This window comes from Equus przewalskii, chromosome 12 (genome assembly GCF_037783145.1).
Source record: "Equus przewalskii isolate Varuska chromosome 12, EquPr2, whole genome shotgun sequence".
Classification (NCBI taxonomy): Eukaryota; Metazoa; Chordata; class Mammalia; order Perissodactyla; family Equidae; genus Equus; species Equus przewalskii.
The window spans coordinates 10,006,374-10,019,354 of NC_091842.1; the positions used below are offsets into that span (position 1 = coordinate 10,006,374).

General features: G+C 53.9%; 1 protein-coding gene across 19 annotated transcripts in view; it reads left to right on the forward strand.

Annotated features, from left to right (window-relative positions):
* CUX1 (cut like homeobox 1) overlaps positions 1 to 12,981 on the forward strand; it is a 368,961-nt gene that overhangs the window by 291,767 nt on the left and 64,213 nt on the right. For 10 of the 19 annotated variants that reach the window (XR_011524378.1, XR_011524379.1, XM_070566369.1 and 7 more), the window contains exons 13-19: positions 1,699 to 1,747; positions 2,780 to 2,876; positions 3,849 to 4,520; positions 5,636 to 5,701; positions 7,013 to 7,114; positions 10,086 to 10,909; positions 12,736 to 12,901. Coding sequence is in view for 17 of the 19 variants with exons in the window: in XM_070566369.1 (XP_070422470.1) it covers positions 1,699 to 1,747; positions 2,780 to 2,876; positions 3,849 to 4,520; positions 5,636 to 5,701; positions 7,013 to 7,114; positions 10,086 to 10,909; positions 12,736 to 12,901 (1,976 nt within the window). In the remaining 2 variants the exon portion in view is untranslated. The remainder of the gene's footprint in view (positions 1 to 1,698; positions 1,748 to 2,779; positions 2,877 to 3,848; positions 4,521 to 5,635; positions 5,702 to 7,012; positions 7,115 to 10,085; positions 10,910 to 12,735; positions 12,902 to 12,981) is intronic. The other 9 variants (XM_070566375.1, XM_070566376.1, XM_070566377.1 and 6 more) reach the window with 3 other exon arrangements.

A 12,981-nucleotide genomic window follows, 5' to 3' on the forward strand; every position in this document is an offset into this window, starting at 1 on the left:
TTCCCTCCCATCCGCCCACCTGCCCAGCTTCTCACTGGCCCTCGCCCTCCTCCCAGAACAGGCGCTTTCTGCTGCATCTGCACACCACGGCCCCCACTGCAATGTAGTGCCTAAAAGCCCCAGTGGGTGGCTTTTCTGATAAAATGTGTCCCTGGCCTCCCACTTGCTAGTGATCCAAGTGCCTCCTTGGACTCACACCCCGTTCCCATCCCATCCCTGCCCCAAGGTCCCCACCCCGCTCTGTGGCCCATAAAGCATCCTGCTCCTTCGAGGCCTCTCTCAGCACTAACTCCTCATGAGACAGCCCATCTACAGCCCCGTGAGGTCTCTCCTGCCTAGGCCCCCAGCTTTCCTCTTTCCCTGGCTGGCTGGAGTTGCTCTTCTCCTGTAATAGCCTGTAGAGTTCGTGAGGGTGAGTGGCAGCGTGGTTCTGGTTCTCCACGGTGCCTGGCACATGATAGGTCGTCAGGAAATATCTGATGAATAAGTGAAGAGACACTGGTGTTTTTAGCGTGAGCGCATAGACTCACTTAGTCTTTTCTTACATAATCCTAAAGAAGATCTCAGACCAGAATATAGCTGTAAACACGTGACAGTCACTAAGAAAGGACAAGTTCCAGACTGCGTGCTGCTTCTCTCCTGCCTGACGCCATGGTGCCGAGTTCTTTTAGTATTTCCAGGAGCTCACTGTAAAATAAAATGACATGCTCTACCTCCGGGAGCTCCTATTTGTTCCCATTTTGTTAGTTTACTGGACGGGGGCACAACGAGGATAGAACCACAGAGAAACTGGGAGTGGCTAGCTCCTTACTGAACCTCGTGGTGGCTGAGGCAGAGAGCGAGCTCCCGGGGCCCTGGGCATTTTTATACCCTGTGGTCTCTGAGTGACACTTCTATGGAGCTTAGAGGGGGCTGAGGCTGAGGTCATAGTGGTGAGGATGCTGAGAGCGCGCAGGTACCTGCTGTCATGCTCCCCTTCCCTCCTCGTGTGTGGCGGGAGCACCCCAGCCACTCGGGGCCACTAGGACTCACTGGTCCTTTGCTCTTGTTGGACTCACAAAAAGAAAAGAATGTCCACACGAAAGGAATGCTGGAAACCGCAGTTCTGGGCACCTGAACTCACTCCGTGCTCAGACTTGTTGAAACAGGCCGGAGACGGGAGTGGTTTCAGCGATAAGGAGAACAAAGGAGGAGCCCTCGTGCTCTCCCACGGCTTGCTATGGCCCTCCTCCCCCAGCCCGGGGCTGCAGCCCTCTGGTTGTGGGACCTCGCTCTGCTGAGTTCCCCTGGTCCGCAGGTGTCAGCTGCCACCTGAGCGTGTGGGGCCGTGGCCAGGGAGGTGATGAGGCTCCTATCTCTGGCTTCCTTGCTACAACTTTTTCATTCCCTCTAAGCTTCACAAATACATTCCACTTGCAACAATGTTATGTCTGTGTTAAACTTTAAAATTATACTCTGAACAGACCTGGTGTGATTCCATATGGAATGATTTACATGCTGGGCAAGAAACTTTTGCTGGCCAACTGCTAGTGGAATAGTTATTCTAGAGACACTATCAGATGATAATGCTGCCAGGGAAGTTGTTCAAGTTGTCAGTGCCTCAGTTCCTGGAGAGCAGGAAATTGTGATGTTAATGCTCACTAGCGTGGTCTTATCAGAGACAGGAAAGGAAATAACCACTCTGCTTGCTCTTCACAGCATTCTGAAATCCATGGAGTTCGCACCGTCCGAGGGAGCTGGCACACAGGTACACGGTCTCACTTTGCTTTGAGTCTGTGTCACCATCAGCATGAGGGCCGTCACTGTTCGTCCCTGGGCCAGCTTCGCCATCTCGATATTTCTATGAGCCCTCTCTCCTAGAGCTGACGAGTCATTCCTCAAGAAACTTTAGCCAAGTTAAAGCAAATTATTGTTAATTAAAAAGAGGCAAAGGGCGGGCCCTGTGGCTGAGTGGTTAAAGTTGCATGCGCTCTGCTTTGGCAGCCCGGGTTCAGATCCTGGGCACAGACCTACTGCACTCATCAGCCATGCTGTGCAGGTGTCCCACATACAAGATGGAGGAGGATTAGCACAGATGTTAGCTCAGGGCAAATCTTCCTCAACCCAAAAAAAGAGGAAGATTGGCAATGGATGTTAGTTCAGGGCAAATCTTCCTTACCAAAAAAAGAGGCAAGAAGAGAAAAGTTAGTTTTCCAAACTGGTAACTCAATTCAAGTGAAATTGAGGGTTAACTTGGGCAGGTACTCAGAACATGGATGAAAACAATTCAGATTGTGTTAAGGGTCGGCCCAAAGGGGCTGGCTTAGGAACTTTTCTTATTCACTGCCTCACCTGGAGAAGGAACAGGGGCAAGGTGACAGTGGCACCTGGTAACCTGGTAGCCAATTAAAATTTAAGTCATCAGATGGAATCCTGCTCCTGATGTCCAGAAGGCAGCTGACTCTGGCTGGCACCAAAAAAGGGTTACATTTACAGTGACTTTCTGATGGGTTTGTGGCTCGGCCTGCTCGAATTGGGGGATAGAATAGAGTAGTCGGTTGTCGAGAAGCTTTGCAAGTCTAGAAGGAGAAAAATTACTTCAAATGAAGTGAGTTCTTTTGGAAAGGAACTTGAATGTTTTCCACGTGCGTGTTGAGCATCCTCAGAGGAAATCAGACTTCTGTAACGTGAGAGAGTCGGCGTGGGTGGAAAGCCGTCAGAGAGCAGGGGTGGCGGGCCCTGGTATCCCCGGGGTGGGAGGGCGGCCGGCCCGCAGTGAGCCCTGCTCTGCCCCGTCTAGGATGCATCCAAGCCCCTGGAGGTGCTGCTGCTGGAGAAGAACCGCTCGCTGCAGTCCGAGAACGCCGCGCTGCGCATCTCCAACAGCGACCTGAGCGGTAGGTTGACAGGGTCTCGCGGGCCGCACTTAGTCCCTTCCAGGGGCCGAGGAAGCGGATGATGGCCCGTGAGTCTGGGCTGATGCATGACGGGAAGGAACATCACCGGCTGATGAGAACCTTGACTAATGAGCGTTTGGTCTCCTCCTCCGTCCTCCTCACTGCTCCTCCCCTCTCCCCCCTTAAAGCCGCGGATGCTGAGACGTGTGGCCGCAGGGCGTCTGCGGAGGTCGGTTAGGCCTGTGTGGCAGGTGATCCCAGGAGGGACACAGAGGACGTTGGCTTTTCTGAGCTTTTCCTAGTCGTGCGGCCTCTCTTGTGGTGTCTCCGGGGGCGCTGCCCTTCTGGGCTCAGCAGAGCTTTTCTTCCTTTGTCAGGTTTTCCTTGGGAACGCATCCCCCATCCTTAGCCTTTCTTTGCTCATCCCAAAATGGTGGCGTCACTGACTGCTTCTGGTTTTGGCAGCTGGTAAACCGTTTAAAGTGTCTCGGGCTCCGATGATAATTCATTCTTAACATGTGCGTGCCTTCGATCGCGTGGACTCGGTGCCGTGCCTTCGCCTCAGAGCAAGTGGTGTGAGCGAATCCGTTGGTCCCAAAATGTCGGTGTTTGCTGCTCCTCAGGTGGGGCTCTTCTGGTCGTAGCTCAAAGGCTAGAGGCCTGCGCCCTGCCGACTCTTTACTGTGTGTGGTACCGGCTCCTTGTCACTGTAGGAGTTTGAACGTATGTCAAGGGGACTCTCCAGGCTGCAACGTACAAGAAAGGCGCAAACATGAAATGCATGTTGCTTGTTTCGGGGGGCCTCGTTTGGCTGACTTAAAAATTCAATTGAAAAACAAACCAACACACCTCATTGGCCCTTGTGAAATCTGCACTTTTTTTCCCTTTTGTGGGGCAACCTTTGCATTTTGGTCTTGGTTTTTTTTCCCTTTTGAATCCCCCATAATGCATTATGTTTGCCCTTCCTTGTAGGGTCAGCCAGGAGAAAAGGGAAAGACCAGCCTGAGAGTCGGCGTCCTGGACCTTTGCCGGCCTCCCCTCCTCCTCAGTTGCCCCGCAACACGGGGGAGCAGGCTTCCAATACTAATGGTACACACCAGTTCTCACCAGCGGGGTTAACTCAAGACTTTTTCAGCTCATCCCTGGCAAGCCCCAGCCTACCCCTGGCTTCTACGGGAAAATTTGCACTAAACTCCCTCCTCCAACGACAGCTAATGCAGTCCTTCTACTCCAAGGCCGTGCAGGAAGCAGGAAGCACAAGCATGATTTTTCCAACAGGTCCATACAGCACAAACTCCATATCTTCCCAAAGTCCATTACAGCAAAGCCCAGATGTAAATGGCATGGCCCCGTCTCCCAGCCAGTCAGAAAGTGCTGGGAGCGTCTCCGAGGGCGAGGAGATAGACACTGCAGAAATCGCCCGGCAGGTGAAAGAGCAATTGATCAAGCACAATATCGGACAGCGCATTTTCGGACATTATGTCTTGGGACTGTCGCAAGGGTCCGTGAGCGAGATTCTGGCCCGGCCCAAGCCATGGAACAAACTGACTGTTCGCGGCAAGGAGCCCTTTCACAAGATGAAGCAGTTCCTGTCAGACGAGCAGAATATCTTGGCCCTCCGCAGCATCCAAGGCAGACAGAGAGGTGAGAGACTTGCGGGTGGGCGCCAGCGTGTGAGCCCGTCACGGAGTGTGTGTGCGCGCGTGCGTGTGTGTGTGTGATGAAACATTTGTGCATCACGTCAGGTAAAATTCGCTTCAGTTCTACCATTTCCAGAGTTCAGGGGTCAACAGGCATGAGTTAAAGCTGTAGAGTGGGGAGATCTGGCCTCTGAAACTTGCTCCGCACCTTGCATGGTAAACCCAGTATTGCCATTCAAATTCGGTACTGAATCGGAGGCGATTACATTACATACAGCGTCCCAACGTGTCTAGTGTCCAGTGGGTGCTGATCTCGTGTGGGGAGGAGCCCTGGGTACCATCTCGCCCTAGAGCAGCAGCAGCAGGTCGGTCCTCACACAGAGCTGGTTCCCTGGGGAGAGTGTCATCTCCCCCTCCCACCGCACAGGGTGGAGTGTGTCCCGCGGCCGGCTCCCTCCCAGCAATGATGTTCTGTTAGTGGTTCAGTTCGAGTCTCCAGCAAAACACGCCTGCCTTAGTGAAATGCATGAAAGTTCATTAAAACACCCTCCCCGCCCACCCTCCATAAAAAGACAAAAAGTCAGTCTCGTCCCTAATGGAAAGAATCCCTTCCCTCTTTAAGGATGGGGCCATTCGCTCCATCAACACAGAGAGAGGTAGTCTTATCAGATACCTTTGAAACACCCTGAAATTTAGACTCAAAACAGACAGAGAAGGGAGGCGTTCCCAACAGCGTCAATGTGCACAGAGCTCATGGAGCTCTTCGTGGCAATGTCCCCTGAAACGGACTGTCCTTGGATGATTAATGTGAGCTTCATTCCGGGGCTGGGGGGCGATTCACTTGTTGGCAGTGCCCCATCCCTTTGCCCCTCGTGGCGTTGGTGTTGGAGGCCACTCCTCGGGTCTGTCTGATCTCCTTCGGCAGCAGAGCCACGGCCTCTGCAGGCCGGTCAGCCAAGGAAGGGCCTCTCAGAAGCGTCTAGTAGCTCCCGAGTCGCACAGGAAGCCCTGAGCCCTTTGTGTAGGGACAGGCGGCTCAGATTTCATGTCACGCAGCCCATATCGTCAACACCACCATCCCCTGATTGTTTTGTTCTTACCACACTTGTTTTTCAACAGAGAATCCAGGCCAGAGCCTGCACAGACTATTTCAGGAAGTACCGAAACGAAGAAATGGGTCTGAAGGTATGTCGCAGGCAGGGGTTCTCTTTGCAGTCAGTCGCATAGGAAGCAGCATGTCCCTAGCTGTGTATTTGGGTTAAAACTGTACAGTGTGATTCTGGCCTGGAACCTGATGGAAAAACAGAGCTAGTAAGTATAAAACAAAGCACGGGTTCAAGTTCGCACGGTCCCTTCCTCCTGAGCTGCCTTGCTCTACCGAGCACGCGCAGAGGAGGGGAGGAGAGGGCAGTGCCCTAAGAGTGAGTCCCCAGGACAATCCCAGCCCCTTCAGATTCAATTCCGCTTCCCCCGTTTTCTCAGAAGCAAGAGAGAGGATAACAATTGTCGCTCTGAGAAAAATCAGGTGACTGAGTCCCGTGACGTCCTGCTGCTTCCTTGTACATCTTTTTAGCTCTAAACTTCATTAAAGGTGCCATGGTGTGGACCGATCCCAGATGTGATCGGTTCTCCCATGGGCCCCAGCGGGCCAGCCCCCTCTGCGCTCCTTGGAGTTGCATCTTTCTCGGGGCTTCCTCCTGGCGGTCTGCTTGTTTTCCAATGGTTTGGTATGGCGGTTCCTGTTTAGTAAGGGAGCGAAAAATTGAAATATGTGGACGGCTTCCAGAAAGAACTGGGGCCAGCCCCCGGGCCGCAGTAGCTTCAGTGCATCTGTACATGTGGCTACTCCGCAAAGCATCACCATGTGACCAAAAGACTGAATTCTTGTCCTTTAGGGATTTCTGCAGGCTTCTCTCCTCGTTCATAAATTTTTAAAAGACAGTATGTGATGATAGATCTGCAAATTTTAGGTGAAGCTTTCAGCCTCTCCCCCTGGAACATCCCATAATTGATAGATAATCAGCCTCGGCCCCTCGCCCTCCTCTCCCGTTTCTCCTTTCTGGGGATACCAGCCGCAAATACACATAAAGAACCTTGAACATCGTCCCAAGCCAAAGCAGCCATTGGAGTCGCTTTTTAAATAACTCAGAAAAAGCGTTGCCTTTTAATCCTTCATCTCTTCTACTGGATTAAATGATTTGCTCTCCCTGGTCCCAACCCACGGGTGAGGTGCAGCCTGGGTGACGGGAGAGCTGGTCCCGCTGGCCGAATGACGTTTAACACAGGGCAGACTCCACAGGAAGCCCCTCCCGCCCGGGCCCCAGGACCTGCTGTGAGGTTGCACGCACAGCAGGTCCAGGTAGATGGGAGGCCGCGCCTGCCTGCTCCCCGTCACCGGCCTCACTCAGGAGCTCCTTATCAGAATGACATCTTTGTGCAGCACTGCTTCTCGTTCCAGGTGTGGGTTTGATGTCGTTGCTCTGGCTCTCCCTGCAGGTAACATCACCACCCGGGTCCGAGCCTCAGAGACCGGGTCCGACGAAGCAATCAAGTCCATCCTGGAACAAGCCAAACGGGAGCTGCAGGTGCAGAAAGCCGGTAGGGATCCCGCTCTCTGACCACTGTCTCAAACCTAATTGTCAGGAGGGCTCACTCAGCAGTAATTCGCTTTTTTTTAAAACAATAGAATGTCTGTGTTCACACATTTGGGCAGGTGCAGAGGGGAGCAGGTCTGTGTGATTTTGCTGATAGTTAGCACTCTTTTCATAACGTCATTCCCAAGCATTGACTCAAGAATGTCCCTCGGCCCTAGAATCTCACTGACTGAACATTAGCAAGGAGTTTGTATCAAATTCCCTTTTCTTTTTTAAGGAAGATTAGCCCTGAGCTGACATCTGCTGCCAGTCCTCCTCTTTTTGCTGAGAAAGATCGGCCCCGAGCTAACATCCATGCCCATCTTCCTCCACTTTATATATGGGACGCCTGCCACAGCATGGCTTGACGTGCGGTGTGTAGGTCCACACCCAGGATCCAAACCAGCAAACCCTGGGCCGCCGACGCAAAGCATGCAAACTTAACCTCTGTGCCACCGGGCCAGCCCCTGAAATTGCCTTTTTGAAAGGCAATACAGGCTTTGGTTATTCTGATCTATACTTGACCAAAAAATACTGAAAAAGAAGGGGTGAAAAATAAATTCTGAACAGCTGCTTTAGGATGCGTGTGGCCAGGAAGCGGCAGAGGTTTCACTGGCTGGCCGTCCACCTCTGAGCCGCTCGGGCTGAGGAGGGGTCTTCAGAGCTCCCTGAGCACTGCCTGTCTACAAGGAGGGGACTCCCACGTTCCACCCTTCCTCTAGCATTTGATGAGAGGCTGCCATGTGGCAGATGCAGCTCAGATCTTCTGCTGGAGAAGAACCTAGTGCGCGAGTTCTCTTCCTGTGGCAGCTGAGGACAGGCCACCACCTGGTCACTCCCCTGGTCATGGGGTCCTCTCCCCAGGCCACCCTATTCCCATATGGCTCAGTCAGTGGGTGACCAGGCGTGGGCTGGGCATTTTCCCTTGCCTTATCCAGCTCAAGCTAGGTCCTCACAGCAATCCAAAAGATAGATTTTGTCATCCTCTTATTCCTGATTATCAAATTCAGGCTTAAAGTGAGAATGATGGGGCCAACCCAGTGGCATAGTGATTGAGTTCAACAGGGTCTACTTCAGTGGCCCAGGCTCACAGGTTTGGATCCTGGGCACAAATCTGTACTACTCATCAACCCGTGCTGTGGTGGTGTCCCACATACAAAATAGAGGAAGACTGGCACAGATGTTAGCTCAGGGCCAATCTTCCTCAAGTGAAAACAGAAAGATTGGCAATAGGTGTTGGCTCAGGGCCAATCATCCTCAGCAAAAAAGGAAAAAAGTTAGAATGATTTGCTCAAACTCATTACCTGGTGGACCCTGGATGGAAACTGTGACCTCTTACCTCTTGTCCCAGGACTCTGCCCTCTGCTGCTGTCTGCCTTCTTGTAGAGATCCCAGAGCCATAGGAACTGTCCTTGTGGGACCTCAAGCCTGACAACAAATGGAACTTTCAGTTTGGTGTCGTTCTTGCTCTCAAGGCCAGAGTTGAAGTTTAGGCCAGCCCCTCTTCTGACTGGCTGAACAACCAGAGAGCTTAGCAGGGTGCCCCCCAGCAGGGTAGAAGGAACCCCCAAATTGAGAGTCAAAAGGCCCAGTTTAAGGTGCCAGCCTGGCCTGGTGGTGTAGCGGTTAAGTTCACACACTCCACTTTGGCAGCCCACGGTTCACCAGTTTGGATCCTGGGCACAGACCTAGCACCTCTTATCAAGCCATGGTGTGGTGGCATCCCACATAAAACAGAGGAAGACTGGCATAGATGTTAGCTCAGCAACAGTCTTCCTCAAGCAAAAGGAGGAAAATTGGCAACAGATGTTAGCTCAGGGCCAGTCTTCCTCACCAAGAAAAAGGGCCCAGTTCAAGGTGTGGCTTCACTGGTCACCTGTCCCCTCCCCAAGCCACAGTTTCTCCTCCTGCACAGTGGTGATGGTGCTGCCCGCACTCGAGGATGCTGTGAGGGTCATGTGAGTTGGAAAAGGGAGGGCCTTCTGTTAACCAGTAAAATAAAGTCCTCGAGAGGCGTTAAAGGTTGTCACTGTTTGAAGCATTTTTGGGCCTCGTCTAAAGCAGATGAAGTGCCAGCTTATATGATTTCCTCGCCCAGACTTGAAGGCACATTACAGAGCCGGAGCAACCTGAGGAGCACCCAGCTCAGCGCTTCTCAACCAGGGCCGCCCCCGCAGGGACCCAGGAGCTGGTTAAAAATGCAGCTGCTGACCCAGCCCCACATCTGCTCCTCATTCAGCCACTCCAGGGCTGGGGCCTGGGCATGTGCATTTTAACAGACCCAGCTGGTGATTCTGGTGCACTGCCCTAGTTAAGAATCCTTGATCTGGTCCGTTAGCCATCCCAAGTTTACAGATGGAAATGCTGAAGTCACAGCCCTGGGCTCCCGGGCCAAGGCCTGCCCAGTGCCCCTCAACATGGGGCCCACTGTTGTGGCCACACCACAGCCACCCACCCAGAAAAGAATCTGAGCGAACCCAAACACAGCCATTTAATTTATTACTAGAGACTCTGGTCTCATGTGGCAGCTGTTAACAGAAATTATGTTTCTAAATTATGACAAAACCACTAGATTTTTGGAGTATAACACACACGAATGTTGTCTAAAATTCATCGGGGACAGGAAGTCCAGGATGGTGTGTCACCGAGTATTTGCACACTTCCCCCTCTTTTCACACTCAGTGACAATACACCCTTTCCGCTGGTGAGTAATAGGGCCATCAGGGCACGAGCAATTGTGTTCGTCCTTCATCACTGCTTAGACAAGATGCACGCGTGTTTCACTGGCGGAAGGACTGCTGGACAGAGCGGGGTGCTTCGCCCCACTCATCCGCATCCTGTGGAGGGTCCAGTTAGGATGAGTGGAGTGAGAGAAGCTTGCTCCCCGCCGAAGGGGGCGGCCCGCCACCATTTCACTTCCGTCTTTGCCCCTGCAGCGGAGCCGGCCCAGCCTTCATCATCGTCCAGCAGCGGGAGCTCCGACGACGCCATCCGCTCCATCCTGCAGCAAGCCCGCCGAGAAATGGAGGCCCAGCAGGCTGCTCTCGACCCCGCCTTAAAACAAACGCCGCTGTCCCAGACCGACATTGCCATCCTGACCCCCAAGTTAATCTCCACCTCGCCCATATCGTCCGGTTACTCTCCGCTAGCCATCTCCCTGAAGAAGCCCCCCGCAGCCCCCGATTCCAGCGCCTCTGCTCTGCCCAACCCCCCGGCCCTCAAAAAGGAGGCCCAGGACACGCCCGGGCTGGACCTCCAGGGAGCAGCCGACCCGGCACAGGGGGTCCTGAGACACGTGAAGAATGAGCTGGGCCGCAGCGGCGTGTGGAAGGACCACTGGTGGAGCACCGTGCAGCCGGAGAGAAAGAGCGCGGTTCCTCCCGAAGAACCCAAGGGCGAGGAAGCCAGTGGTGGGAAAGAGAAGGGCGGCGGCAGCCAGACACGCGCCGAGCGCGGCCAGCTGCAGGGACCCTCGTCATCCGAGTACTGGAAAGAGTGGCCCAGCGCCGAGTCGCCGTACTCCCAGAGCTCCGAGCTGAGCCTGACCGGAGCCAGCCGCAGCGAGACGCCCCAGAACAGCCCTCTGCCCTCCTCCCCGATCGTGCCCCTGTCCAAGCCCGCCAAGCCCTCGGTCCCTCCACTGACCCCCGAGCAGTACGAGATCTACATGTACCAGGAGGTGGACACCATCGAGCTCACCCGGCAGGTGAAGGAGAAGCTGGCCAAGAATGGCATTTGTCAGAGGATCTTTGGGGAGAAGGTAAGGGAGTTGATTTGGGGGCTTGGATTTTCCCATCTTTTCATTTCTTAAGACTAAGCAGCTGTCTGAAGGATGTGGCCGTCATCCATTTAATTAAGCCAAGAGCATAATATGTCATCCACTCCCAAACTTCCCAAGAGGCTGGCCAGTGGATGTTCCATTGGCTGTGTCCCCGTTAGGAGCCAGGTTCCAGGCTAGACCCTCTAGGTCACACTGTGAGGGGATGGTAAAGTCACCATTTGACAGATAAGGAACCCGAGGTTCAGGGGAGTTGACTGCATGCCCCAAGCTGGCAGGTGACTGACTTCAAGTCCTGCCTCCACTGCCAAGGGGAGCCCAGAGGCTCCTCTGCAGGCCGTTTTGGCTGAAGAAGATCTGATCTGATCACACAGAGAGATGGCCAGCGTGCGTAGAGCCAGAAGGCGCTCCTAGGAAAAGCTACATAAAGTGTAATTGTACCTTTCTCATAATTCAGAAGGCACCTGGTGGTGTCCCACCAGAGAGAAGACTTGCCCAGGAAGGCACAGCTAGAGGTGGCACGGGCAGGACTGCTCGGGGCCCTGGAAGCCCTTGTTTCCACCTGTCCTTCCCTGGCTCACGAAAGTACGCTGGCCTGGGGGTCAGCTCCCAGACCCTCCCGTTCTTGGCACTTCTGGTAACCGAGGTTCTGGGTAGTGGGGATTTACCAGGCCTATACACTGATAATTTACCCCGGGATTGCTTTAGATTAAGTAGTGAATGCTGCGCATAAGGACGAGACCTCCGCTCCCCTAGGAGGCAGCCTCCCTGAGGGCACGTGGTGGGGTCAGCAGGGGCCTCCCCTGCACCCACCCCTCACCCCCATTCAGTTCAGTGTTTGCAACATATCATGCTCTGAATCCTGACCATTATTTTGTCCTGATTTTGCAGAAGGTGATGGGGTGAATAGAAATGAGGATGGGAATTTAAAGTCCTTTGAAATTTCTAGTTCAGTGTTGTAAAAATATCATTTGAGAACATTTAAATAGACATTTGTGCTCATGCCTTAAATTTAGCAGAGACTTAATAGCCTTGAACTTGTTTGGCCCATGAGTGCAGTTTATTCTGGAACTCGAGAACTTTTCAAAGGAAGATCGGATGCAGCCCCTGAATATCTCTGGGCTACATCTGTGTCCTGTGGGGGGTGTTTGTGCCCATACATATGTATGGCCATATGGGAGCGTAGGAAAGCTCGGGTATGTACGTGCCACTTGTCGATCGTCTGCGATGAGTTTTACTCCCAGACTGGCTCACCCGTCGCCACCAGCTCACCTCTGGGCCCCCACCATAGAGCAGGATGTGATCGGAGAGAGCAGACCTTTAAATGCCAACCCGGCCCAGCACCAGCAAGGGAGACTGGCTTCCCACGTCCCGCCGGCGTCCACTGCTCCTGCGTCTAAAGAGGCCTCTGGCCCCAGCAGCTCAGCCTTTCCCAGCGCCACTAGGCAAAGAGCAAAATGGTTCGATGCCTCCTCCTCGGGCTGTCAGGATGACAACCCTACAGCCTTGGCAGGATGGAAACCCTGGGGCCAGAGCCCCTTCCTAGCCCGCCTCTCCCGGGAGCTGAAAGCTGTGACTATAACTATGGCTCCCCATGCCAGGGTGTCAGCCCACGGGTGACCTTGAAAAGCTTATTCCCTCACCCCAGGCCGTGGCCATCCACCTGGTGGTGGTTCTGTGCTCAGCCCCAGGAGCGCTCCCTGTGCATCTGCCACACCACCACTCACCTGTGTATGCTTCGCTAAAGTGTTTTGCAGCCTCTCGCTAACCCTGGGCACTGATGCCATATGTCTTTGGTGCCACTCCAGGTGCTGGGCCTGTCCCAGGGCAGCGTCAGCGACATGCTGTCCCGGCCGAAGCCGTGGAGCAAGCTGACCCAGAAAGGCCGCGAACCCTTCATCCGGATGCAGCTCTGGCTGAACGGCGAGCTGGGCCAGGGCGTCCTGCCCGTGCAAGGGCAGCAGCAAGGGCCAGGTAAGGGCAGCGCGGCCACGGGCCCTGCAGGAAGGAACGGGGGCGTCTCTGCCGGGAGGCAGCCGGCCTCACTCTCAACC